Raw genomic sequence first — 26,784 nt, forward strand, 5'->3', positions numbered from 1 at the left:
GGGTCTGAGCAGGGAGAACTGGCGGGGGAGGAAACTGAGGGCGACTTGATGGCGTTCTGCGGGTGTGGTGGAACCAGCCCTGGAGGATTGAGCCTTGAGATGAGGTTTGGGAGCCCTCGAGAGCGAAGACGGGCGGAGGAGCGAGCGTTAGGAGAGTTTCCTTCGGGTGAAGGAAGAGTCTAGGGGTATTGACCAAGAAGGCGTGGCACTGTCCCTTCCTGTGCAGGAACGGGGTGAGCAGCCGCACTGAAGACCTGCCTCCTCCTGGCGGTGGAAAGTTCCATGGCCAAAGCCCAGGGAGAGGCCAGGCCTGTGAGAGGGTGGGGGTTGGATTGGGTGACGTGGTGGCCGTTTTAGACTCAGGGAAGAAGCCCACCTCACCCCTGCCTCTTTGGAGATTGGATGAGAGCCTCCCCCGAAGTTTTTGTAGTTGAGTTGCAGTAGGTGCCCGAGAAGGAGGGAGCAAGAAAGGAAACAAGCGTTGGGGAAGAGGAAGCTCTGCTGAGGCGCGAGAGAGTATTGGCAGCTGGGGTTGGGTTCTTTGAATTGGTCCTTAGAAGTCAGTGGCGAATAAGGTGATTTAAACCTCTACACTCTTAAGGAAGTGTGGTCTGAAAGGTCTCTTTGAACAAGTGTTGTTATAACCTTAACTGCTTCAGACAAGCACCAGCGGGTTTTGAAAAGAGCTCTCTTGAAAGAATTCATTGATTCAGCAAAACTTAACTGAGGCCCTGCTACGAGTCAGGCACTGGCGCTGGTGATAACAGTTAACTCAGACGAGCTGGGTTCCTGCATTCACAGAGCTAATATTCTAGTGGGGGAGGCAGAGCTAGTGAAGGTTTATTTTATTTTTTTGAGACGAGTCTCGCTTTGTCGCCCAGGCCAGAGTGCAGTGGCCCGATCTCAGCTCACTGCAAGCTGTGCCTCCCTGGTTTACGCCATTCTCCTGCCTCAGCCTCCGAGTAGCTGGGACTACAGGCGCGCACCACCACTCCTGGCTAATTTTTTGTATTTTTAGTAGAGACGGGGTTTCACCGTGTTAGCCAGGATGGTCTCCATCTCCTAACCTCCTGATCGGCCCGCCTGGGCCTCCCAAAGTGCTGGGATTACAGGCGTGAGCCACCGCGCCCCGCTAGTGAAGGTTTAAAAAGCACTTGCCATGAGATTAAGTTACTGAGAATTAAATGAACCAGGTGAAGTACACTAACAGGGTGACGTAAGATGTTGGGGGTGGCTTTAGCTCAGGTGGTCGGTGGAGGTCTCTGTGAGGAGGGTGACATATGAGCTCTAACATGAAGAATGAGGAGGCAGTAGCCATACAGAGACCTGAGGGACCAGTGTCCAGTTGCAGGCAATAGAGTACAAAAGCCTTGAAGCTGGAACGAGCTTGGTTGGGTTCAGGGAAAAGACAGAACCAGCCTGGCTGGAGCAGGCATGAAGGAGGGGGGGACTGGAGGAGAATGGGAGGTGGGAGAGGTAGGCTGCAGCCAGATGGCCTAGGGCTTTATAGACAGATACTGAGTGCAAAGAGAAAGCAGTCTGGATTCAGGACTAGATCTTTTAAAAAAAACAAAAGGCCAAGGCTGGGTGCGGTGGCTCACACCTGTAATTCCTGAACTTTGGAAGGCCAAGGTGGGCAGATCACTTGAGGTCAGGCGTTCGAGACCAGCCTGGCCAACATGGTGAAACCCGTCTCTACTACAAAATACAAAAAATTAGCCGGGAGCAGTAGCGTGCACCTGTAATCCTAGGTACTCAGGAGGCTGAGGCAGGAGAATTGCTTGAACCCGGGAGCCGGATGTTGCAGTGAGCCGAAATCGCGCCACTGCATTCCAGCCTGGGCAACAAGAGTGAAACTCCATCTCAAAAAATAAAAAAAAAAAAAAAAAAAAAAAAAAATATATATATATATATATATATATAGAAGGCTGGGCAATGTGGCTCATGCCTGTAATCCCAGCACTTTGGGAGGCCGAGGCGGGCAGATCACTTGAGGTCAGGCGTTCGAGACCAGCCTGGCCAACATGGTGAAACCCGTCTCTACTACAAAATACAAAAATTAGCCGGGAGCAGTAGCGTGCACCTGTAATCCTAGGTACTCAGGAGGCTGAGGCAGGAGAATTGCTTGAACCCGGGAGCCGGATGTTGCAGTGAGCCGAAATCGCGCCACTGCATTCCAGCCTGGGCAACAAGAGTGAAACTCCATCTCAAAAAATAAAAAAAAAAAAAAAAAAAAAAATATATATATATATATATATATATAGAAGGCTGGGCAATGTGGCTCATGCCTGTAATCCCAGCACTTTGGGAGGCCGAGGCGGGCAGATCACTTGAGGCCAGGAGTTCAGCACCACCCTATGCAACATGATGAAACGCCGTCTCTACCAAAAATACAAAAATTAGCTGGGCATGGTGGTGCGTACCTGTAGTCCCTGCTACTTGGGAGGCTGAGGCAAGAAAATCGCTTGAAGCTCAGAGGCGGAGGCTGTAGTGAGCTGAGATCAAGCCACTACACAGCAGCCTGGGCGACAGAGCAAGACTCCGTCTCAAAAGAAAAAAAAAAAAGAAAAAAGAGCAGGATAGGTTGTGTACCAAATCATCACCTGTGGTAACTTCTGGGGACTGGTTAATTTCCCTATGCCCCAGGCAGGAGAAAAAAGTGAATTGGTGAGGAGAGGCTCAGCTGTAGGTGACTGGGAGTCAGGCATGCAGACGCTGACCGTTCTTGCAATCAGAACCAGAATTTGGCAGCTCTGCTGGACTTTCTCAGGTGAAGTAATTACGTTAGGATATACCTCCCAGTTACCTGGCCTCTTGCTACCTCTGGTGCTTACTCTGAGCTCGGATGTGCTGTTTAACCTTTGAGACAGCTGGGTGCGGTGGTGAAGTTACGTGCCTTGTCCGAGGTCACTCTGCAGTAGTAATTGACAAAGCCCGGTCTCACTGCAGAGGCCTTCTCTGTTCAGAGTGGCCTCCCTGACTGCTGCTGCCGGCTGGACCTACTGACCTTTCAGAAGTACTGGTGTCTGACTGGGTGAACTAATGCCCTCACTTATCACAAGTTCTGTTTGTTTGAAAGCTTGAACAGCTTAATTGGAAGCAGGTGGCAGTTTTGATTTTTTTTTTTCCTCCCTCCTTCCTGATTGCTTCTGTTTTCTCCAGAAGCAAGTCATCCACTGGGAGTGTGGTGTTGCTGAAGCTCCATGCAGTGGCTCAGGTGCTGCTGGATGAATGTCGTGGTGAGGGAGGAGTGAGCAGAGAATGTGTGAGGGAGTGAGGATGGGGTTGGTCAAGAAATTTATTCTGTGTGAAGATATGAGGGGGCGGAGGGCCGAGTTGGTAGGGCCAGCAGATTGTTGGAGTTGAGATTCTGAAGGGAATGAATCAGACAGATAGGATGCAGTGGGTAGTGAGTGAGATGCATGAGAGGGAGGTTCTGAAGAGGTGGCAGTTATTGAGACGGGTCTAGGTGTGACCCTGAGAGGGAGGGGGGCGAGGGTGGGACGAGATCAGCTGGAGGTCTTGGAACCTCCAGAGAACCATCTACCTGGATATAGAAATCTCTAAGAATGATAATAAGAGCAGCGGGAGAGGTGGCAGGCCCGGAGCTAAAGTTGAGAAGAAAGGAGTAGTTATCTGAGTTGGCAGACAACATGCCAGGCAGGGTAGTGAATGATTTACTCTGATAATGGGAGTCTGCCAGCTGGGGGTTTTGGGAAGGGTGGAGGGAGAACAGTCCAGAAGCAGCTCCCGGGAGCAAGGAGACCTCCCTACTTGGAAGGGCCCCAGGAAGTGTGTCCTCAGAGGAGATTGCAATTAGGTGAGAGGGTGGCAGCAATGTTCAGAGGAGAGATTGAGGACATGGAAGATTTGCCGAAGACCAGTCCTGAGTACCAGGGGCCCCAGGAGTTGGAGGAGGGGAGATGGGGACAAAGCAGACCCCGCCGTGTGAGAGCGAGGGTTAATTCAGGGGTTGAGGCTTCCTGTGGTAAGCATCATGTGGTCTACGATTGATGTGTCAGTGAGGCTCTCAGTAGTGAGGGCAGGTGGGAAGGGACAGGTGGACGGGCCGGACACGGCCCAGCAAAGAGCGTCCTGACTCCAGCCTCTGCAGACAGAGGTGGGGGGAAAGCTGAGCTTGTGCCAGGTGAGAAAACTCCCGGATCTACTGTTAGGTACAGTTACAGTCTGGAGTGGAAAGCACGCAGATTATGAACTGGGCCACTCCCAGGAAGCTTCACACAGCCTTTATGTGACTGGTACATTTAACAGAATTGCGACTTTTTAAACGTAAAAATGTAGTTTTTGTCTTTGCCTGAAAAACATGAAGATGTAATGGAACCAGACCAGAACACAGGCCTGTTTTCCTGCCCAGCATTCCCGGGCTGGAGCCCAGTACCTCTTTCAGGAAGGAGATATACCACTCCCAGCCTGTAGATACTTGCTCAGCCTGCCTCATCTCAACTACTGCCTGCACTCTATCTCTGTAGGCCTTTGGCTTGTGACCCCTACCTTAAACATATGCTCCATTTAGTAAAAGGTAACACGTAACAGTTCTCTATAAATTGTACATTACAGTGTGAGACAGAGTGTGTGTGTGTGTGTGTGTGGGTATGTATGTGTGTTATGGCTGTTCGGGGAAATCCTTTTATCAGGTAGCCGCAAATATACATGATTTTTTTTTCTTTTTCCTTTTCCCCACCCAGGTGGTAAATTCTGGAATTTGGAGGGTCCTGAAATGTGTAATGTTGATCAACACTGGACCAGATCATGTATTTCCTCCGCAGAATAGAAACTTGAAAGGTCCTTTAGGAGTGGCCAGTTAGGTGTAGTTCTTGCTGCCAATAACTTTGTGCCTGGCCCTAGGCATCAGAACTTGTGTTAATGGTTACTTGGTTGACGGTCCTTTGTGTTTTTTTATTTTGTTTTGGAGACGGAGTCTCTGTCATCGCCCAGGCTGGAGTGCAATACTGCGATCACTGCAACCTCCGCCTCCTGGGTTCATGCTATTCTCCTGCCTCAGCCTCCCAAGTAGCTGAGACTACAGGTGCCCGCCACCACGCCCGACTAATTTTTTGTATTTTTAGTAGAGACAGGGTTTCACCGTGTTAGGTTGGTTCAGGGTTCTTTGTTGATTCTTCTTGGGAATTTCCACTGGAGGCAAGCAGGGCAACACTCATTTGAGAACCTCTCCTGCACTTTTTTTTTTTTTTTGAGATGAAGTCTCGCTCTGTTGCCCAGGCTGGAGTGCAGTGGCCGGATCTCAGCTCACTGCAAGCTCCGCCCCCCGGGGTTTACACCATTCTCCTGCCTCAGCCTCCCAGGTAGCTGGGACTACAGGCGCCCGCCACCTCGCCCGGCTAGTTTTTTGTATTTTTTAGTAGAGACGGGGTTTCACCGTATTAGCCAGGATGGTCTCGATCTCCTGACCTCGTGATCCACCCGTCTCGGCCTCCCAAAGTGCTGGGATTACAGGCTTGAGCCACCGCGCCTGGCCTTTTTTTTTTTAATTTTTTTTTTGAGACAGAGTCTTGCTCTGTTACCCAGACAGGAGTGTAGTGGTGCCATCTTGGCTCACTGCAACCTCTGCCTTCTGGGTTCAAGTGATTCTCCTGCCTCATCCTCCTGAGTAGCTGGGATTATAGGTGTGCACCACCAAACCCAGCTAATTTTTGTATTTTTGGTTGAGATGGGATTTCAACATGTTGGCCAAGCTGGTCTCAAACTCATGACCTCAGGTGATCTCCCCACCTCAGCCTTCCAAAGTGCTGGAATTACAGGCTCGAGCCACTAAGTCTGGCCTTCTCCTGCACTTCAAGGGATTTTCGAAATCCATGGGCCTCTTGGGTTAATTACAGTGTCTCCAGAACCTTAACTAAAAGGTAAGCTTTCCAGCAGATTCTGTAGACATGTTATTAGTTGCCACCCTTTATTTACTTTCCTCCTCACCCCCATGGGTAGTTGTGACGCATGTTGTGGTCAGAGATAAGATGACAGAAGAGCTAAAGTAAAGCTGGTGTTGGCGATCAGCTGGGAATTCTCTAAAGCAGCTTCTCACATTATTTTTATCCTCCATAGAAGGGGTGCTTGTCCTACTTGCAGGCAAGGCAGTTTGGTTCCAGGGTAGCTTGAAATCTTATTCACTGATATAGTCAGTAAATGTTTATTGAGCCCCCACCAGTTGCCAGGACTGACTCACTCAAAATAGAGCACTGAACAAAACAGACCCCCTCCCCCATCCATGGCAGACGTGTCATAATGAGAGGAAGACAGTACAATAAATGAACAGATGAGTGTATGTCTGGTGATGAGTGTCAGGGTTGGTGTGCTTAGGACTGAAAATGGGGTCTTGAGGTTCAAATGGTTGCAGTTCCTAAAGAAGGTTGAGGGCCTTGCCTTCAGGTCTCCGCGGTAGACTGGCCCCTTTCCACTGGAAACATTACTTTGCGCGGTCAGTATTTGAGAGCTCAGTCTGTGATGGAGAAAGCATACTTCTCCTCTTTCTTTTGTTTGTTTGTTTGTTTGTTTTGAGACGGAGTCTTGCTCTGTAGCCCAGGCTAGAGTGCAGTGGCCGGATCTCAGCTCACTGCAAGCTCCACCTCCCGGGTTTACGCCATTCTCCTGCCTCAGCCTCCCAAGTAGCTGGGACTACATTAGCTGGGACTACAGGTGCCCGCCACCTCACCCGGCTAGTTTTTTGTATTTTTTTTAGTAGAGACGAGGTTTCACCATGTTAGCCAGGATGGTCTTGATCTCCTGACCTCGTGATCCGCCTGTCTCGGCCTCCCAAAGTGCTGGGATTACAGGCTTGAGTCACCGCTCCGGCCAACTTCTCCTCTTTCACCCTACTCCCCAACCTGTTTCTCATTTTACCCATCACCAGCCATTTGCAGCATGTATGCAGAGCTTCTGTTTGCCATGTCTGGAGACTACAGGGGAGGCTGGATGAGGGGTGATAAGCCTGTGGCTCATGTGAGGTGGGAGAGAGCCCAGCAGGAGTCACGCTGAAATGACTCCATTAGCCCCAGGAGGCCTCGGCCCGTGACTAATGTGGACATTAGAATGTAGATTCCGATGTCCTGCAAGATCCTCCTCACAAGTGTCATTTCACAGTTGTTTTTTTTTTTTTTTTTTTTTTTTTTGAGACGGAGTCTCGCACTGTCGCCTGGGCTGGAGTGCAGTGGCCGGATCTCAGCTCACTGCAAGCTCCGCCTCCCAGGTTTACGCCATTCTCCTGCCTCAGCCTCCCGAGTAGCTGGGACTACAGGCGCCCGCCACCTCGCCCGGCTAGTTTTTTATATTTTTTAGTAGAGACGGGGTTTCACCGTGTTAGCCAGGATGGTCTCGATCTCCTGACCTCGTGATCCGCCCGCCTCGGCCTCCCAAAGTGCTGGGATTACAGGCTTGAGCCACCGCGCCCGGCCCACAGTTGTTTCTAGCAACATCTTTTTGAAAACTCCCTGTAAAGACGTGCCAATGTTGATGCTGAGGCCCAGGAACTTTGGAGTTTATTTACTTTTTGTTTGTTTGTTTTATTTTCCTTGGCAGGTGAAGTAGGAGCTAGGGTTTAGTTATTCTGAAGTTTACTTGAAATATGCTTTTTGGCGGGCGCGGTGGCTCAAGCCTGTAATCCCAGCACTTTGGGAGGCCAAGACGGGCGGATCACGAGGTCAGGAGATCGAGACCATTCTGGCTAACACGGTGAAACCCCGTCTCTACTAAAAACTACAAAAAACTAGCCGGGCGAGGTGGCGGGCGCCTGTAGTCCCAGCTACCTGGGAGGCTGAGGCAGGAGAATGGCATAAACCCGGGAGGCGGAGCTTGCAGTGAGCTGAGATCCGGCCACAGCACTCCAGCCCGGGTGACAGAGCGAGACTCCGTCTCAAAAAAAAAAAAAAAAGAAAGAAATATGCTTTTTATGATTAGAAGCCATTTTAGAAATGAGGGCAAGAATTCACATGCTGTTTTACACACATGTGTTGGAGACGGAGCTCAGGGTGATTCCTGACTGGGCCCAGGGTCCATGGCCTCAGAAGTTCCTTAATCAAAGTCCTTCACTTTTATGTAACACTGCTGGGCACAATGGCTCACGCCTGTAATCTCAGCACTTTGGGAGGCCAAGGCGGGTGGATTGCTTGACTCAGGAGTTTCAACATGGTGAAACAAAAAATACAAAAAATTAGTCAGCCTGTAGACCCAGCTATGTGGGAGGCTGAGGTGGAAGAATTGCTTGAGCCCAGGAGGTGGAGGTTGCAGTGAGCTGAGAGCGCACCATTGCACTCCAGCCTGAGCAACAGAGCGAGACCCATCTCAGAACAATTTTATATGTGATGGTTTGTCCATGTGTATCCCAGGGTCTGTCATTTAGAGTCTATGGCATGTTCTTAAAGGGGTGGAAGGAAAAAAAAGATGCTACAATAGTTTGTGACCTTTTGAAGGGCCACTCTACATGAATAGATATACAGTATGTCTGTGGTATTAAAATTTTGTGGGGCGATTAGGAAAAACATGTCCAAAAAGTCTCCTTAGGGGGAAGGTAGTAATGAAAAAAGGTTGAGAAACACCATTCCAGAGAGAGGGTCCAAGAGCTTTCCTCGGTTCTGAAAATGGTCCGTGATTTGCAGAAGGTAAAGAGTGCCTGAATGTGAATTAACAGCAGACAGTTCCTTGGAATATTTGAAACTATCTGTTTCCTTCCCAGCTATTCAGATGGGCTGCTCAGGTTCTTGTTATGGATTGAGGCGAGGGTAAACTTAATAATCCTGTTTCAGAGTGGAATATGGAGTGACAGTGGGTATGAGTAGTGATGGCTTGCATTGTGTTGATAGGTTAATTTTAATTTTTTAGTTTTTGATACGGAGTCTCGCTCTGTTGCCCAGACTCTGGAGTGCAGTGGTGCGATCTCGGCTCACTGCAACCTCCACCTCCTGAGTTCAAGCGATTCTTCTGCCTCAGCCTCTTGAGTAGCTGGGATTACAGACATGAGCCACCACGCTGGCTCATTTTGTTGTATTTTTAGTAGAGACGGGGTTTCACCATGTTGGCCAGGCTGGTCTTGAACTCCTGACTTCTGGTAATCCTCCTGCCTCGGCCTCCCAAAGTGCTGGGGTTACAGGCACGAGCCACCGTGCCCGGCCTGAAATGTAAACTTTTATATCTAAATATTTTATATAGAAAATGCCAAGCTTTTATATCTGAAACACCAAGATTTTATGAGCCTCATAAGTTAAGTTGGATTTGTAATTGTAAATGTTCTTTCCTCATAAATACCTGAGTTTTCTTTTTTTTTTTTTTGAAAGGTTCTGAATTGTCTCAGTAATGAAAACTTCCAGACACTCAAACCTAGAGGAGATGGGTAGTTGGTAGCTTTCTGTACTGGAAACAAAAACACTCAAATATGTAGAACCTAGCCAGCTAACCAAAGTAGGTAGATTTATAGATCACCTTAAAATAAGGCTGACTGCACAGTAAATGTCACCTTTGGAATGTGACTTGGTAGAATTGAAGTAGGCTTCCGTACCTCCTGTCATTCAGTACCAGTTTTCTTGAACTCCTGACTTCAAGTGATCCGCCTCGGCCTCCAAAGTGCTGGGCTTACAGGCGTGAGCCACTGTGCCCGGCCTCAGTACCTCTTTTTAAGATGCTCTCATTCATTCCCTGGCGAAAAGATACTTGAAGTGCAAGTGCAGGTGGGTGTGGAAAGCATGGAGGGTTTGTGTTGGTTCATTTGTTTGGTGTTTGTTTTTTCCACCAGTCCCTCCCTCCTGCTTTCTGCCTCCCAGCCCAGCATATCCTGATCTTGTAGCCATGCAGGACTTTGACCCATGTGGTGGTTTGCCATTGTCTTCCTCCAGATGAAGATAAGACATAATTTTTTGGTTTGAGGTTGTACTTCTGGCCTTCCCTGTATATCCTCTTCCTCCTTATCCTCTCCGTCAGCATGCTTGGTTGGATTTTGTAGTGAAATGTGTCATTCTCTTTATTCTGACTGTCCCTATATTAGTCCTATTTTCATAAAAACAATCATAAGTCACAGTATCTATTATTTGTTAAAAGTTTTGTGCCAGGCCAGGTGTGGTGGCTCATGCCCATAATCCCAGCACTTCAGGAGGCTGAGGCAGGTGGATTGTTTGAGCCCAGGAGTTCAATATTAGCCTGGGCAACATGGTAAAACCTCGTCTCTACAAAAAATACAAAAATTAACCAGGTATGGTGGCACACGCCTGTAGTCCCAGCTACTTGGAGGCTGAGGTGGGTGGGTCACCGAGCACAGGTTGAGGCTGCTGTGAGCCAAGATTGTACCACTGTACTCCAGCCTGGGTGACAGGGCAAGTCCCTGTCTCTAAAACAAACAGCTGTGTGTCAGATACTATTTTAAGCATTTAAAATGGATTAAAAACTCCTTTAATCTTTGCAACACTTTTTCTTTTCTTTCTCTTTTTTTGAAATGGAGTGTCGCTCTGTTGCCCAGGCTGGAGTGCAGTGGCATGATCTCAGCTCACTGCAACCTCTGCCTCCCAAGTTCAAGCAATTCTCCTGCCTCAGCCTCCCAAGTAGCTGGAATTAGAGGCATGAGCCACCACACTCAGCAATTTTTTTTTTTTTTTTTTTTTTTTTGGTATTTTTAGTAGGAACGGGGTTTCACCATGTTGGCCACGCTGGTCTTGAACTCCTGACCTCAAGTGATCTGCCCACCTTGGCCTCCCAAAGTGCTGGGATTACGTGCATGAGCCACTGTGCCTGGCCTGTCTACACAGCACTCTTACATTGGTACGGTGTGTCAAAGAAAAACCTCCCATTTGCATTGCTTTTAGGAAATGAATCTGCAAGCCCATGAACTTTATCTCCATGGGACCCATGGAGAGAAAGCCGACTGAGTCTCTGTGCTTTATTATTCACAAGCCAGTTGAAGTTGCAGCGAAGAAATGCCATTTCCCAGACAAGCGATTGGCAAGATAGTCTCAAGACTGATGGTACATTCCACAGCAGGAAACTGGGTCTGGAGAGAGGTTACAAAAGGGAACTCTGCTCACAGACTTGCCAGAAACATTTTATTCTGACCAGATCCAGAACAGGTATAAATCACATGCAGACACACCTTCCCTCCTGCTTGGGCTGAGGTCTGTTTATAACATCCTCAAGATAGTTGTCTTGCTAACATTCCCAGTCTTTCACCTTAACCCAAAGGGACATGATGGCTTCATAATCAGAGCTTTGCTTTATCATTCTAAACCTCTACAATCTGCATGATTAAATTTTTTTTAACTTACTAATTTTTTTTAGAGATGGACATCTCACTCTGTTGCCCAAGCTGAACTGCAGTGGCACAACCATAGCTCACTGCAGCCTTGAACTCCAAGGCTCAAGCAATCCTCCCTCATCAGCCTCCTGAGTGGCTGGGATTACAGGTGTTAGCCACTGTGCCTAGTGAAAAAGCTACATGATTTTAGAAATTAGCCATACCTAAATCAGAGACTATGGGACTTAATAAAAGAACATGGGGTTTATTTATTGTTTATTGCATGTGTTATTGTTGCCTGTTATGAAAGAGGAAAATAGCACAGAGGAAGACTGCCCCATGTAGCACAGCTGGCTTGTGCGAAGCAGCAAGGGATTTATGTGCTCATCGGTCCTTTGCTGGAGCAGCTCAGGGTGTAGGCTTTTTCCTCTAATCTGCCCTATACACTTTTGCCAGATGACTCTTCCTTATTGTGTGACTCCCCTATACCAAAGCATAGCTTACAAGTTCTTTGAATTGAGGGTGTGATTGTAATGTTTTACCTTTTTCTTTTTTTTTTTTGAGATGGAGTCTCGCTCTGTCACCCAGGCTGGAGTGCAGGGGCGTGATCTTGGCTCACTGCAAGCTCTGCCTCCCGGGTTCACGCCATTCTCCCTCCTCAGCCTCCTGAGTAGGTGGGGGACTACAGGCACCCACCACCACGCCCAGCAATTTTTTTTTTTTTTTTTGTATTTTTAGTAAAGACGGGTTTTCACCGTGTTAACCAGGATGGTCTCGATCTCCTGACCTTGTGATCTGCCCGCCTCAGCCTCCCAAAGTGCTGGGATTAACAAGTGTGAGCCACCAAGCCTGGCCCCCCCCTTTTTTTTTTTTTTTTTTTTGAGACGGAGTCTCGCCCTGTGGCCCAGGCTGGAGTGCAGTACTGTGATCTCAGCTCACTGCAAGCTCTGCCTCCTGGGTTCATGCCATTCTCCTGCCTCAGCCTCCTGAGTAGCTAGGACTACATGTGCCCACCACCAGGCCTGGCTAATTTTTTGTATTGTTGGTAGAGATGGGGTCTCACCATGTTTGCCAGGATGGTCTCGATTTCCTGATCTCGTGATCTGCCTGCCTCGGCCTCCCAAAGTCCTGGGATTACAGGTGTGAGCCACCGCACCCGGCCCTTCTGTGATTTTTCTCTATCCAAGTGAGTTTTGTGGCTTCAGCTTAATTGCAAACCCTAGGAGGACAAGAACTATATCCCCAGTCAGTCTGGATAATTCCAATTCACGCTACCATATGTCTCAGGGTAGCCATTGAGAGCACCTCCTTCCATTGTAAAAAGTGTCTGGGACGCAAGCAATCCACCTGTCTTGACCTCCCCAAGTGCTGGGATTACAGGGGTGCATCACCACGCCTGGCCCTTTTTTCTCGTTGTTTGAGATAGGGTCTCGCTTTGCCACCTAGGCTGGAGTGCAGTAGCACAATCATTGCTTACTGCAACCTCCACCACCCAGGCTCAAGCGATCCTTCCATCTCAGCCCCCCTGAGTAGCTGGTACTGCAGATGCACACCACCACACCCAGCTAATTAAAATAAATAAATAAATAAATAATTGTAGAGATGATGTTTCACTGTGTTGTCCAGGCTGGTCTCAAACTCCTGGCCTTAAGCCATCTTCCCCCTTCAGCCTCTCAAAGTGCTGGGATTACAGGTGTGAGCCACCATGCCCTGCCTAATTTTTTTTCTTTTTTCTTTCTTTCTTTTTTTTTTTTTAGACAGTCTCGCTCTGTCGTCCAGGCCAGAGTGCAGTGGCATGATCTCAGCTCACTGCAACCCCTGCTTCCCAAGTTCAACCAATTCTGCCACAGCCTCCTGAGTAGCTGGGACCACAGACACATGGCACCACGCCCGGGCGTTTTTTTGTTTTTTTTTTTTTGAGATGGAGACCAACTTGACCAACATGGTGAAACCCTTCTCTACTAAATACAAAAAAAAAAATTAGCTGGGCTAATTTTTTGGGAGGCTGAGGCAGGAGAATCTCTCGAACTCCAGAGGTGGAGGTTGCGGTGCGCTGGGATCGTGCCATTGCACTCCAGCCTGGGCAACAAGAGCAAAACTTTGTCTCAAAAAAAAGAAAAGAAAAAACGAAAAACCACATAACAGCCTCTTTCCTTCCTCTACTACCTTTCTCTAAAGGTAGATTAATACATGCATCCTGAAGCTTTTTAATATATAAACCATTCTTTTGCTTTTTCTTCCCTCTTACTCGTTTTTCTGTCCTGGCACATACACATTTGTGTATTTCATTTTATCCTGTTTTCCATTGCTGATCAGCTGACCATGTATTTAAACCATTCTGAGTATTCCCTTGTGTGGACGTCTCAGAAGCCATTTAGCTAGCACAAGCAAAATGTCTCGATGCATTTTTAGCTGTTGAAGGTCTATGAACACCAGAACCTTTGTGGATGTGGTAATAGTTGCCCCTGTTCTTTGAAACTCTTGGATTAAATGACTCTTCAGAGATTTCTTTGCTTTTTGATACTAAGGAGTGGTCTGTAGCCTATCCTACTTTTCTATGTAAAATACGCTTTTCTAATGTCTGGGGATTTTTATAGCAACTAATTTCTCCTTGGTTACTATCCTTAGAATTCCAAGTATCTTTAATGAAAAGAGGAGAGTTGTTTTTAGTGATGTTAGTTGTTTTTAGGAAAGGCGTCCTGCAGTGTTTTTCACTAAGGTGGCTCATGCCTGTAATCCCAGCACTTTGGGAGGCCGAGGTAGGCAGATCACTTGAGGTCAGGAGTTTGAGGCCAGCCTGGCCAACACAGCAAAACCCTGTCTACTGAAAATACACAAAGTAGCCAGGTGTGGTGGTGCACTCCTGGAGTCCTAGCTACTTGGGAGGCTGAGGCAGGAGATCACTTGAACTCGGGAGGCAGAGGTTGCAGTGAGCCGAGGTTGTGCTATTGCGCTCCAGCCTGGACAACAGAGTGAGACTGTCTTAAAAAAAAAAGAACATAAAATGAAGTGGTAGACCAGCTTACGGGAGGTGTTGCACTTCCCTCTGCCATTGGAGAGACTCTGGATCTGCAGCCAGGGGAGCTTGTGAAGGCTTCTTGTCCACAGAAATGAGGGTGGCAGTTGTAACTTTCTGGATGGTGGCCCAGAGGAAGCAACGCTGGCAAAGCCTCTTCTGTGAAGCAGCTCTCAGAGCAATTTTGTGACGTTGAAAGAGCAAAGGATAAAACGTTGAAAGCTGATCCAGATCTAGAAAAGTGTTTGGCAGTTGCTAGAAAAGGTGTAGAAATGATGCTTGCCCTGTGTTGTAAGTTATATGGTGAGAAGACCACAAGCACGGTTCAAACTCCCCTTAGAAATTCTTTTGCGCTGGGCGCGGTGGCTCAAGCCTGTAATCCCAGCACTTTGGGAGGCCAAGACGGGCGGATCACGAGGTCGGGAGATCAAGACCATCCTGGCTAACACGGTGAAACCCCGTCTCTACTAAAAAATACAAAAAACTAGCCGGGCGAGGTGGTGGGCGCCTGTACTCCCAACTACTCAGGCTGAGGCAGGAGAATGGCATGAACCCGGGAGGCGGAGCTTGCAGTGAGCTGAGATCTGGCCACTGCACTCCAGCCCGGGCGACAGAGTGAGACTCCGTCTCAAAAAAAAAAAAAAGAAATTCTTTTGCAAAGAAATTAACACTTTAATCCTAAATGTTTCTAATGTTTTAACTTACAGTATGCTAAATTAATATTATTTTGTTTGTTTTGTTTTGTTACTCTGCATTTATAGCCAATAGAGTTTGTTTTGGTTTTTTCCTTATTTTTTTTGAGACAGGGTCTTGCTCTGTCACCCAGGCTAGAGTGCAGTGGCGCAATGTCAGCTCGCTGCAACCTCTGCCTCCCAGGTTCAAGTGATTCTCCTGCCTCAGGCTCCTGAGTAGCTGTGGCTACAGGCACGTGCCACCACGCCTGGCTAATTTGTGTATTTTTAGTAGAGATGGGGTTTTGCCATGTTGGCCAGGCTGGTCTGGAAATCCTGACTACAGGTGTGAGCCACTGCACCTGGCCAAAAAAATTTTTTTATTTTTTGTAGACAGGGTCTCACTGTGTTGCCCAAGCTGGTCTTGAACTCGTGACCTCAAATGATCCTCCTGCCTTGGCCTCCCAAAGTGCTGGAATTATAGGTATGAGCCACCATGCCCAGCTTGACAATTTTTTTTTTTTTTTTTTTTTTGAGAGATGAAGTTTCACTCTTGTTGCCCAGCTGGAGTACAATGGATCGGCTCACTGCAACCTGCACCTCCTGGGTTCAAGCGATTCTCCTGCCTCAGCCTCCTGAGTAGCTGGGATTACAGGCACGTACCACCATGCACAGCTAATTTTGTGTTTTTAGTGCAGATGGGGTTTCTCCATTTTGGTCAGGCTGGTCTCGAACTCCTGACCTCAGGTAATCCACCCACCTCGACCTTCCAAAGTGCTGGGATTACAGGCATGAGCTACCATGCCCAGCTGACAAAAATTTTTAAATGTCATTGAGCAGTATCATTTTTCCCACTGATTATGAGATTGCTTTGTGTGATCACACACTCACGGGCAGGCCATTTGCTGCCTATGTTTACTATTTGGCCCTTTTTTTTTTTTTTTTTTTGAGGCGGAGTCTCGCTCTGTCGCCCGGACTGGAGTGCAGTGGCCAGATCTCAGCTCACTGCAAGCTCCGCCTCCCGGGTTTACGCCATTCTCCTGCCTCAGCCTCCCGAGTAGCTGGGACTACAGGCGCCCGCCACCTCGCCCAGCTAGTTTTTGTATTTTTAGTAGAGACGGGGTTTCACCGTGTTAGCCAGGATGGTCTCGATCTCCCGACCTCGTGATCCACCCGTCTCGGCCTCCCAAAGTGCTGGGATTACAGGCTTGAGCCACCGCGCCCGGCCTATTTGGCCCCTTATAGAAAACATTTGCAGACCCTTGTTCTAGAAGAAACAGATAGGTGGGAGGAGGAGTAGGAGAAGCATTTCAGGAGTGGCTTTGGGCTTTCCTGTCCTGCACGTGGTGAGGCAAGAAGCTCTTGTGCCTCAGCTCATAGCACTCATGGGAGTGTGTCAATAACTAGAACTCTAGGAAAGTTATTTTTGCTTGTTTTAAAAATAAGCTTGTGGCCGGGCGCGGTGGCTCAAGCCTGTAATCCCAGCACTTTGGGAGGCCGAGACGGGCGGATCACGAGGTCAGGAGATCGAGACCATCCTGGCTAACACGGTGAAACCCCGTCTCTACTAAAAATACAAAAAACTAGCCGGACGAGGTGGCGGCGCCTGTAGTCCCAGCTACTCGGGAGGCTGAGGCAGGAGAATGGCGTGAACCCGGGAGGCGGAGCTTGCAGTGAGCTGAGATCTGGCCACTGCACTCCAGCCTGGGTGATAGAGCAAGACTCCGTCTCAAAAAAAAAAAAAAAAGCTTGTTTTGGGGCCAGGCATGGTGGCTCACGCCTGTAATCCCAGCACTTTGGGAGGCCAAGGTGGGTGGACTACGAAGTCAGGAGATCGAGACCATCCTGGCTAACACAGTGAAACCCTGTTGCTACTAAAAATACAAAAATTAGCCAGGCATGGTGGCGGGCGCCTGTAGTCCCAGCTACTCGGGAGGCTGAGGCAGGAGAATGGTGTGAACCTGGGAGGCAGAGCTTACATGAGCCGAGATTGCACCACTGCACTCCAGCCCGGGCGACAGAGCGAGACTCCATCTCAAAAAAAACAAACCAAAAAGCTTGTTTTAATGGATATAAAAACATGAATAAAAGAAAACGCCAAGTTCAAGGTAGTAGGGAGTTAATTTGAAAGAGGCAGCAAATGTGATTGAATGAGGGGTATGCAAAGGGTTTCCGCTCTGTCCATGTTTTATTTATTTATTTTTGGAGAACAAAGTCTCGCTTTGTTGTCCAGGCTGGAGTGCAGTGGCGTGATCTCGGCTCACTGCACTCCAGCACACTGCACCCTCCACCTCTTGGGTTCAACTGATTCTCCTTCCTCAGCCTCCTGAGTAGCTGGAACTATAGGCGTGCTCTTCCATGCCCTGCTAATCTTTGTATTTTTCAGTGGAGACGGAGTTTCACCATATTGGCCAGGCTGGTCTCGAACTCCTGACCCCAGGTGATCTGCCCAGCCGGCCTACTCTATGTTTTAGTCCTTGAGAATGTTAGAATTGGATGACACTGAGATGTGGATATACCAGACCTGGGATATTTTCTGTATTCGTCAGCATATTTGAAGTATTTCATTAAAGTACTTACTTTGCAAAGTAGACACAGCTGCAATTATGCATTTTTGGAAAATGATTAGGTACTATCTCAACTGTGTTTTTGTTTTTGAGACAAGGTCTCTGTCACCCAGGCCTGAGTGCAGTGGCGCAATCTCAGCTCACTACATCCTCTGCCTCCCGGCACAGGTGATCCTCCTACCTCTAAAGTAGCTGGGACCACAGGTGCACACCACCACACCCGGCTCATTTTTTAAATATTTTTGAGCTCAAGTAATTGGCTCGTCTCAGCCTCCCAAAGTGCTGGGGTTACAGATGTGAGCCACTGGCCCAGTACTATCTTCTTAAGCCTATAAAATTAGATGAGATTGGCAGTACTTGAGACCCCTCAGAACTCTATAATGTCCTTCTTAGAAGGTGACAGCAGATGGATCCAGCAGACTGCAGATCGTCTTAGTCACTGGCTGATCGTCTTGGTTAAAGCTCTAGTGACTTCAGAACCAGAGAAACCAGTTTTCCAAGACACTCACAAAGACCAGTTTGTTTTGCAGTTTTGCTATAGCTGACATTCAGAATGCCTGCCAGGATTTTCTAAGTGAGGTTCATATTTCGGATAATGTGTGACTTTAGCCATTTCTGATGCTTTTCCAAAAGAAAGTTATTCTTCCCTAAAGGCAGGAATTCTGCTTTTGCTTAGATATTCTGAAGCTTATGAGTTCATCCAAATTTGGTTCCTTTCAGCATTTTCCTCTTGGTCTGTCTTGGTTTTGAAAACATACAAAATGTACTTAATTTTGCCCTAGCATTTGTGAGCATACAAAATAGCACTTGAGTCATGTTTTTCATAATTGCTTCCCAATACTATTCTAAGACCAATATAGCATTTTGTCATTTCATAATAATAGAATTCCTCATTAAGGAATAACTTTCTGAAAATGTGTCCAACCCATTTCCCCCCAGTCTTGGCCGTTTCCTTTGGTATGTTGGTGTCCATGACCCTGTCATTGAGTGTGACTGAAAACAGAGGCCTGGCAGAGGGCCTGCCCTTGGTGAGCCCTCAGATTGTGATAAAGACCCTGAGGAATGTTTTGGCTTTTAGGCAACCTCAGTTCTGTTTTCCTACTGCCTGTTGATGCAATGGCTTTTTCTTCCCATCAGTCTGAAGGGTCATGTTAGTGCCTGGGCTCCCATCAGACCATGGGAAACTCATCCTGGCACTGCTGCCTGCCTCACTTTAACCACCTCGAGTCTCAGCATTCTTGTTTGTAAAGTGGGGATATTGTTACGTGATTCACAGTTTTATTGTGACCATTAGAGGTAGGGCACATGATATGCCAGGCATCATGCTTGGCAAAGGCAATAAGTAATGCAGCCAGGCGCCGTGGCTCACGTCTATGATCCCAGAACTTTCAGAGGCGGAGGCTGGAGGATCACTTGAGACCAGCCTGGGCAACATCGTGAGAACCTCATCTTTACAAAAACTAAAAGTTAGCCCGGCGTGGTGGTGCGTGCCTGTAGTCCCAGCTACTCAGGAGGCTGAGGTGGGAGGATTGCTTGAGCTCAGGAGGTTGAGGCTGCAGTGAGCTGTGATCATGCCATTGTACTCCAGCCTGGGTGACAGAGTGAGACTCAGTCTCAAAATAAATAAATACAAGAATTTTGCAGAACAATGAATGAGAAAATGCATTGTTGTTATTTGTGGTGGAAGTGAATACTATATGGCCTGTGTTTCCTGAAGGAACACTGCCTCCATTAAAACAAATGAGCAAACAAAATCCCTTTTCATGACTTCAGTACTCTCAGGCCTGAGAGTAAAGTTTACATCATAGATGCTTAAAAACAATTCAGTTAGTAAAAGCATGTGACAAGATGAGATGATTTCCCTTCAACGAGGAGCTTCTTCCATATGCACAAAAAGACATGTGTCTTAACATAGTAAGGACGTGGTTAAATTTAGTCTTAATTGAACCTAACTTCAGCCAATTAATCTGCTACTTAGAACTCTTACTCAAATGAAATTTGAGTAAAAAAAAAAAAAAAAATTTTTTTTGGTCAGGTGCGGTGGCTCATGCCTGTAATCCCAGCACTTTGGGAGGCTGAGGCAGGTGGATCACCTGAGGTCAGGAGTTCAAAACCAGCCTGACCAACATGGAAAAACCACGTCGCTCCTAAAAATACAAAATTAGTGGGCGTGGTGGTGCATGTCTATAATCCCAGCTACTCAGGAGGCTGAGGCAGGAGAATCGCTTGAGCCTGGGAGGCAGAGGTTGCAGTGAGCCGAGATTGCACCATTGCACTCCAGCCTGGGCAACAAGAGTGAAACTCCATCTTAAAGGAAAAAAAATTTATTATAAGAATTTTCAATATACAAAGCAGTGACACGTTTCATAAACCCCCATGCACCATCACCCAGCTTCAACAACTACCAACATCTGTCTTTCAGACATGTTTTTAGTCCCAGTTTTCTCTTAATAAAGATATTTTTTTTTTTTTTTTTTTTTTTTTTTTTGAGACAGAGCCTTGCTCTGTCGCCTAGGCTGGAGTGCAATGGCAAGATCTTGGCTCACTGCAACCTCCACCTTGTGGGCGCAAGTGATTCACCTGCCTCAGTTTCCCGAGTAGCTGGGACTACAGGTGCCCACCACCACGCCTGACTAATTTTTGTATTTTTAGTAGAGACAGGGTTTTACCATGTTGGCCAGCCTGGTCTTGAACTCCTGACCTCAGGTGATCCGCCCACCTCAGCCTTCCAAAGTGCTGAGATTACAGGCGTGAGCCACCGTGCCTGGCCATAAAGAGATGTTTCTAAATTTTCCTGGGACAACAGTGAAGTTCTGTCTTTCCTTCCTACTTTACCCAAGGAACCTGAAAATAAGGCTGCTTTCTGAAACTTTAAACTACTAAGTCAATGTGTGATATTTAGAGCAGATGTGAGCAACTGTCTAGACACAGAATGGCTTCCCAGGCTCTGAAGACTTGTCATGAAGGCCCTGGCACGTGGACCGAAAGCATCCAAGCTAGAAAAGGCGCTGGCTCACAGCAGCAGCCCGGAAAGGAAGCATCTCAGGGACAGCTCGTCACCATGCTCTGGAAGAACTGTCCTGAGCTGCTAATGTGAGCATTTGGTCTGCCTGACAGATTCCGATGGCAAGAATGTTCCTAGGAATCATACAGTAAACTAATGTTATTCTGACTCCAAGCATCGTGTTCCATTGACGCTTGCTTTCCAAGGTGTTTTGCTGATTCACATCAACATGCAACCTGCTTGACAGAATACAGTGATGTTCTCACTGTAAATTCATCACCTCCTGCTAAGGTCTCTTGTATCATCCCATGTGCTATTAGCTGAGGCCAGCACTCCTGTGTCTCCTAAGCACCAGGGCACTGGCAAGAGTTCATGTCTGCGCCTATAAAGATGATGGCCAGGTTGCGGGCAGGGTTGAATTCACCAAGGTAGCTTCCATCCGTCCCTCGATAGGCATTTTTTCTCCTTCTGCACACCCTCAGGCGTCTGCACATGCCACGTGTACCTGGTACCCTTGCTTACGAAGTTAACGAATTCCTGCCATGATACTGTGGGTCACCCTGCTTCATTCTCAGGTGTGGTGTTGGGTGGTTCCTGGTTCCTGCCTGGGTGCCCAGTGTTGTGGGCCCTCCCTCAGGTTATTGTTTTTGTTTTAAGATGTAATTCACATGTCATGTGATTCACCCATTTAAGGTGTACAATATTCCCCTTAGGTTTATTGTGGAAAAAGGCTGTGTCTGACACTGCTCAGGAAGCTAGGACACAAAGCAGCCAGAGTGGCTGGCCGCCAGGGCTCAGCGTGGCAGGGCAGCGGAGAGGCTGCTGGTGCCTCTGTAGCCGTTGGGCGCTCCTGCGTTGATGCTGTTTTCAGCTTTGGATTGTAACTGGGTCCCACGTGGGTCCCCTTCATCTCATCTTGTTGGTGGCAGTGTTGCTCCCAGCGTTGGGCTGGGCAGAGTCACACACCAGAGGACCTCCTCCTGCTGTTTTCTCTGGACCTTGTTGATTATGTGTTTTGTGACCTTTGGCATATTGTACCTATTCCAGGTGTACAGCCAGCTGGTTCTGGTTGATGTGTAATGGACAAAAGGTGCCCCTATTTAAAAAAAAAAAATTTTTTTTCTGCTTGTAGTCCCAACTACTCAGGAGGCTGAGGTGGGAGGATCACTTGAGCCTAGGAGCAAGGCTTCAGTGAGCCATGGTCCTGCAGCTGCACTCCAGCTTGGGTAACAGAGGAAGACCCTATCTCAAAAACACTTATATAGGCTGGGTGCAGTGGCTCACACCTGTAATCCCAGCACTTTGGGAGGCCAAGATGGGCGGATCACCTGAGGTCAGGAGTTCGAGACCAGCCTGGCCAACATGGTGAAACCCCGTCTCTGCTACAAATATAAAATTAGCCAGGCGTGGTGGTGCATGCCTGTAATTCCAGCTACTCGGGAGGCTGAGGCAGGAGAATAGCTTGAACCCGGGAGGCGGAGGTTGCAGTGAACCGAGATCATGCCATTGCACTCCAGCCTGGGCAACAAGAGTGAAACTCAGTCTCAAAAAAAAAAAAATTATGTATCCTAAAATCACTCGTTTTAAGTATTATCATCCAAGGATTTTTAGCACCTTCTACAGAACTGTGCAGCTATTGCCACAATCCAATTTTAGAACATTTTCATCATCCCGTAAAGATCCCTTTACCCATCACTCCCCAGTCCCACCCCCCGTACCAAGCAACCACTCATCTACTTCCCGTGTCTATTGATTTGCCTTTTATGGACATACTGTACACTTCCATTCATATGAAGTGTCTAGATAAGGTACATTCTAACGGGTGACTTTTCAGGGTTAGCTTTTTTCAAATGATAGGGAATTTCCTGCTTCAGAAGATGCTTTTTCTGCTGTGCTACTTACCTGTGATTTATTGTGTGGGTGGGATTTCCTTGGAGGCATGTATGTGTGTGTGTATTTTGCACGGTAGCAACCTTTTTTTTTTTTTTTTTTTTTTTGAGACAGAGTCTCACTCTGTCGCCCAGGCTGGGGTGCAGTGGCCGGATCTCAGCTCACTGCACACTCCACCTCCCAGGTTCACGCCATTCTCCTGCCTCAGCCTCCCGAGTAGCTGGGACTACAGGTGCCCACCACCTTGCCCGGCTAGTTTTTTGTATTTTTAGTAGAGACAGGGTTTCACCATGTTCACCAGGATGGTCTCGATCTCCTGACCTCATGATCCGCCCGTCTCGGCCTCCCAAAGTGCTGGGATTACAGGCTTGAGCCACCGCGCCCGGCCCGGTAGCACCCTTTTTTATCCGTTGATTAGTGTTCTGTGGAACATCTGGTTTCATGCCCATCACTGTGACATATTTGGGGAGACACAACAGAAGATAGATCGCCAGTGGGTGAAATAAACCTAACAAACATGAAAACAAGTAGCGAGGAGTCAATGACAACATCTAAGCAAGCGTTTGGCTGTGGGGTGCTTTTATTGGGGACATGTTTATCAAGCACCCAGTGCCAGGCCCCGCGCAAGCTGGAATGCCCTTGTGCTGAACAGGCAGAGCTGGGTAAAGGCCAGGATTAGGAAGGGGTGATAATGTGGTATAGGAGCAGACACAGAGCCACACAGCCAGGCTGTCTCTTCTCAGGCTGCTTTCAGTCCTTCTGGGGGAAAGGCTTATTTTGGTGCAGGTGATGCTTCTAGCAATTTTCTGTCTCCCTTTCAAGAGACCGTACCAACCTTTTGCAAGAAATGTTTCTGGCTGGAATTTTATAATACTGGCTTTGTTTCCCTTTTACTAAAGTAGGGCCAGATTTGAGGGCGCCTTGAAACCCAGGCCCATCTTGGTGTGCCCAGATAGGAGCTATAACAAGCCCTGGCGCAGGGGTAGGACCTGTGTTATCTTTGGAGCCGTGGGCTGGGCTGTAGGCACTAGAGTTGAGAAGCTTCCTTCTGAGGCTCTTGCAGTAATTTGAGTGTTCTGTGGCCTGCCTGGGCAGAGAGTGAACAGGAAAGGTCAGGAAAAGTGCGTGTGAGGACTACCGAGGGCGCTGATAGCGCCTCTCGTTCCCAACCTCACTTCTCCGGCTCTGACCTTTCAGCGCTAAGCTCCCCTTGGCCCTGTGGGAGGGGGCAGTATCCAGAAAGGTCTTGGAGTCAGGTTTTTTTTTTTTTTTTTTTTTTTTTAAGTCGTTTCCGCTGGGCGCAGTGGCTTGTGCCTGTGATCCCAGCACTTTGGGAGGCGAGGCAACACTTTGGGAGGTGAGGCAGCTCATTACCTGAGCTCAGGAGTTGAAGACCAGCCTGGGCAACATGGTGAAAACCCATCTGTACTAAAAGTACAAAAAAAAAAAAAAAAAAAAAGCCCAGCCTGGTGGCGCATGCCTGTAGTTCCAGTTACTCGGGAGGGTGAGGCAAAAGAATCATTTGAACCTGGGAGGCAGAGGTTGCAGTGAGCTGAGATCAAGTCACTGCCCTCCGGCCTGGGCGATGGAGTGAGACTCTGTCTCCAAAATAAATAAATTTAAAAAGTCATGTTTCTACACTGGATGTGCATGTCTTCAATAATGGGGACGAGACAAAACATACAACTGAAATACAGTTCAGTGGGTGGGTTGGTGTCTTTATTGTTGGGCGACGTGTTTATACAAGGAAGGAAGCACTGAGTGGGCCTGTTGGCGATCTGGGCTTGGGAAACAGCTCACAAAGGAACTGCTGGAACTTAAGGCTCTGGTTCTCCTGGGGGATCCGTGTACAGGTCTGTGTGTGTCCTTCATTGCCGGGATTGCCCTGCCAAGCTAACGGGGTTGTGCTTTGCATTTCAGACTTTTGTCTAGCGTCGAAGGTGGTGGGCAGATGCCGGGCCTCCATGCCTAGGTGGTGGTACAATGTCACTGATGGATCCTGCCAGCTGTTTGTGTATGGGGGCTGTGACGGAAACAGCAATAATTACATGAGCAAGGAGGAGTGCCTCAAGAAATGTGCCGCTGTTACAGGTAAGACAGTAGTAGTTAGAGCTTTTTTTTTTTTTCTGTTTTGAGATGGAGTCTTGCTCTGTCGCCCAGGCTGGAATGCAGTGGTGCGATCTTGGCTCACTGCAAGCTCCACCTCCCGGGTTCATGCCATTCTCCTGCCTCAGCCTCCCAAGTAGTTGGGACTACAGGCACCCACCACCATGCCCAACTAATTTTTTGTGTTTTTAATAGAGACATGGTTTCACCATGTTAGCCAGGATGGTCTCGATCTCCTGACCTCGTGATCCACCCACCTTGCCACAAAGTGCTGGGATTACAGGCATGAGCCACCACGCCTGGCCCCTGCTTTTTTTTTAAACAGGGTCTCACTGCAGCCTCCACTTCCTGGGCTCAAGCAGATCCTCACACCTCAGCCTCCTGAGTAGTTGGGACTACAGGCACACGCCACCACACCTTGCTCATTTTGAAATTTTTTATAGAGATGGGTCTCCCTATGTTACCTAGGCTGGTCTCAAACTCTTGGCCTCAAGCAGTTCTCCCACCTTGGCCCCACAAAGTGCTGGGATTACAGGCGTGAGCCACCACGCCTGGCCCCTGCTTTTTTTTTAAACAGGGTCTCACTGCAGCCTCCACTTCCTGGGCTCAAGCAGATCCTCACACCTCAGCCTCCTGAGTAGTTGGGACTACAGGCACACGCCACCACACCTTGCTCATTTTGAAATTTTTTATAGAGATGGGTCTCCCTATGTTACCTACGCTGGTCTCAAACTCTTGGCCTCAAGCAATTCTCCCACCTGGGCCTTCCAAAGTGCTGGGATTACAGGTGTGAGCCACTGTGCCCAGCCAGATTTTGCTCTTTAGAGACAATTTATTAACTGGAATGTGGATACTTTCCTCTCTTTATTAGTTCTTGACAGTGGAATCTGGGCGATATTTTAAAAAGCAGAAGAAACAGGCACCGTATGAATGTCCTGTGGCTGTACAGTGGTTTCACAGCAGACCCTTACTCCTCCTTTTCCCAGAAAGGCAGCAAAACAACAGGGCAGAGCTGGGGCCATCATGACCCAGCTTCCTTTCTCCCACTTTACTAAGTGCAAGTTTCAGAGCAGACCGATGAGGAAGTAGCCTTGCCTTCTTAAGCAGAGGCTTTTTGATCCACTCCAACAGGGCTGCCCCTCTTGTTCCCTGGGTATTTGGGTTATTTTCTTTTATTTTGAGACAGAGTCTTGCTGTGTTGCCCAAGCTGGAGTACAGTGGAGCGATCTCAGCTCACTGCAGCCTCAGCCTCCTGAGCAGCTGGGATTCCAGGTGCTCACCACCATGCCTGGCTAGTTTTTGTAGTTTTAGTAGAGATGGGATTTCGCCATGTTGGCCAAGCTGGTCTCGAACTCCTGGCCTCAGGTGATCTGCCTGCCTTAGCCTCCCAAAGTTCTGGGATTACAGGTGTAAGCCACTGCGCCTGGCCGCTATTTGGGTTATTTTAATTGTGGGATGAATGACTTGAATAGCTCACCCAGCCAAGTTACAGATCAGGTTAAACATACGTCCTGGAATCTATCCTCTTTGTGGCCCTCACCTGCCAGGGGTTCTGTGGAATCAAGGTAATTTTGACCCTGACAACCTCACAGTTTAAATTAAAACCTAAACCCCCCAGCAGCGTGCCTTGGCTCTCAGCTGAGTGACAAGGACTTCCTGAGAGCCAATGGTGATGAGATGTTGGCCCTTTGGGGCTGCTCCATCCCAAGTGTTCTAGAGACCCAAGGGTTTGGCCATCCAAATCCTATGTTAAAGATTTTCACTTTTTTCTTTTTTTCTTGCTCAGTCGCCTACCAGGCTGGAGTGCAGTGGTGTGATCTTGGCTCACTGCAACCTCCGCCTCCTGGGTTCAAGTGATTCTCGCGCCTCAGCCTCTCAAGTAGCTGGGACTACAGGCACACAACCCCTCACCTGGCTAATTTTTGTGTATTTTGTAAAGATGGGGTTTCACCATGTTACCCAGGCTGGTCTCAAACTCCTGAGCTCACACAATCTGCCTGCCTCCCAAAGTGCTAGGATTACAGGTGTGAGCCACTGAGCCCAGCTAACATTTCACTTTAATTGAAAAAACAAACAAACAATTACACTGGCCTTTAAGTAAAAAATAAATAAAAATATTTTCAGTGGCACTCTCCCTAACATGTTTTTTTGATGACTTAGCGTTGTCTCTGTGAGCCACCATTGACCCAGTTACTGTATTTCTATCATCAACTGTGATTCATTATGAAGGAGGACTTGGGAGAAATATTTTTTGCTACCTTTTCTGAGCTATCCCAGTCAAGAGTTGCCTT

At 48.0% G+C, this 26,784-nt stretch overlaps 1 protein-coding gene across 2 annotated transcripts in view; it reads left to right on the top strand.

The window, feature by feature from the left end:
- SPINT2 (serine peptidase inhibitor, Kunitz type 2) overlaps positions 1–26,784 on the top strand; it is a 34,715-nt gene that overhangs the window by 640 nt on the left and 7,291 nt on the right. The window contains exon 2 of one of the 2 annotated variants that reach the window (XM_033226063.1): positions 24,308–24,478. The exons of the other annotated variant lie outside the window; for it this stretch is intronic. Within the exon in view, the coding sequence (XP_033081954.1) occupies positions 24,308–24,478 (171 nt within the window). The remainder of the gene's footprint in view (positions 1–24,307; positions 24,479–26,784) is intronic. 2 annotated transcript variants of the gene reach the window in all.

Source organism: Trachypithecus francoisi, unplaced genomic scaffold, assembly GCF_009764315.1.
Source record: "Trachypithecus francoisi isolate TF-2019V2 unplaced genomic scaffold, Tfra_2.0 Lachesis_group12, whole genome shotgun sequence".
Classification (NCBI taxonomy): domain Eukaryota; kingdom Metazoa; phylum Chordata; class Mammalia; order Primates; family Cercopithecidae; genus Trachypithecus; species Trachypithecus francoisi.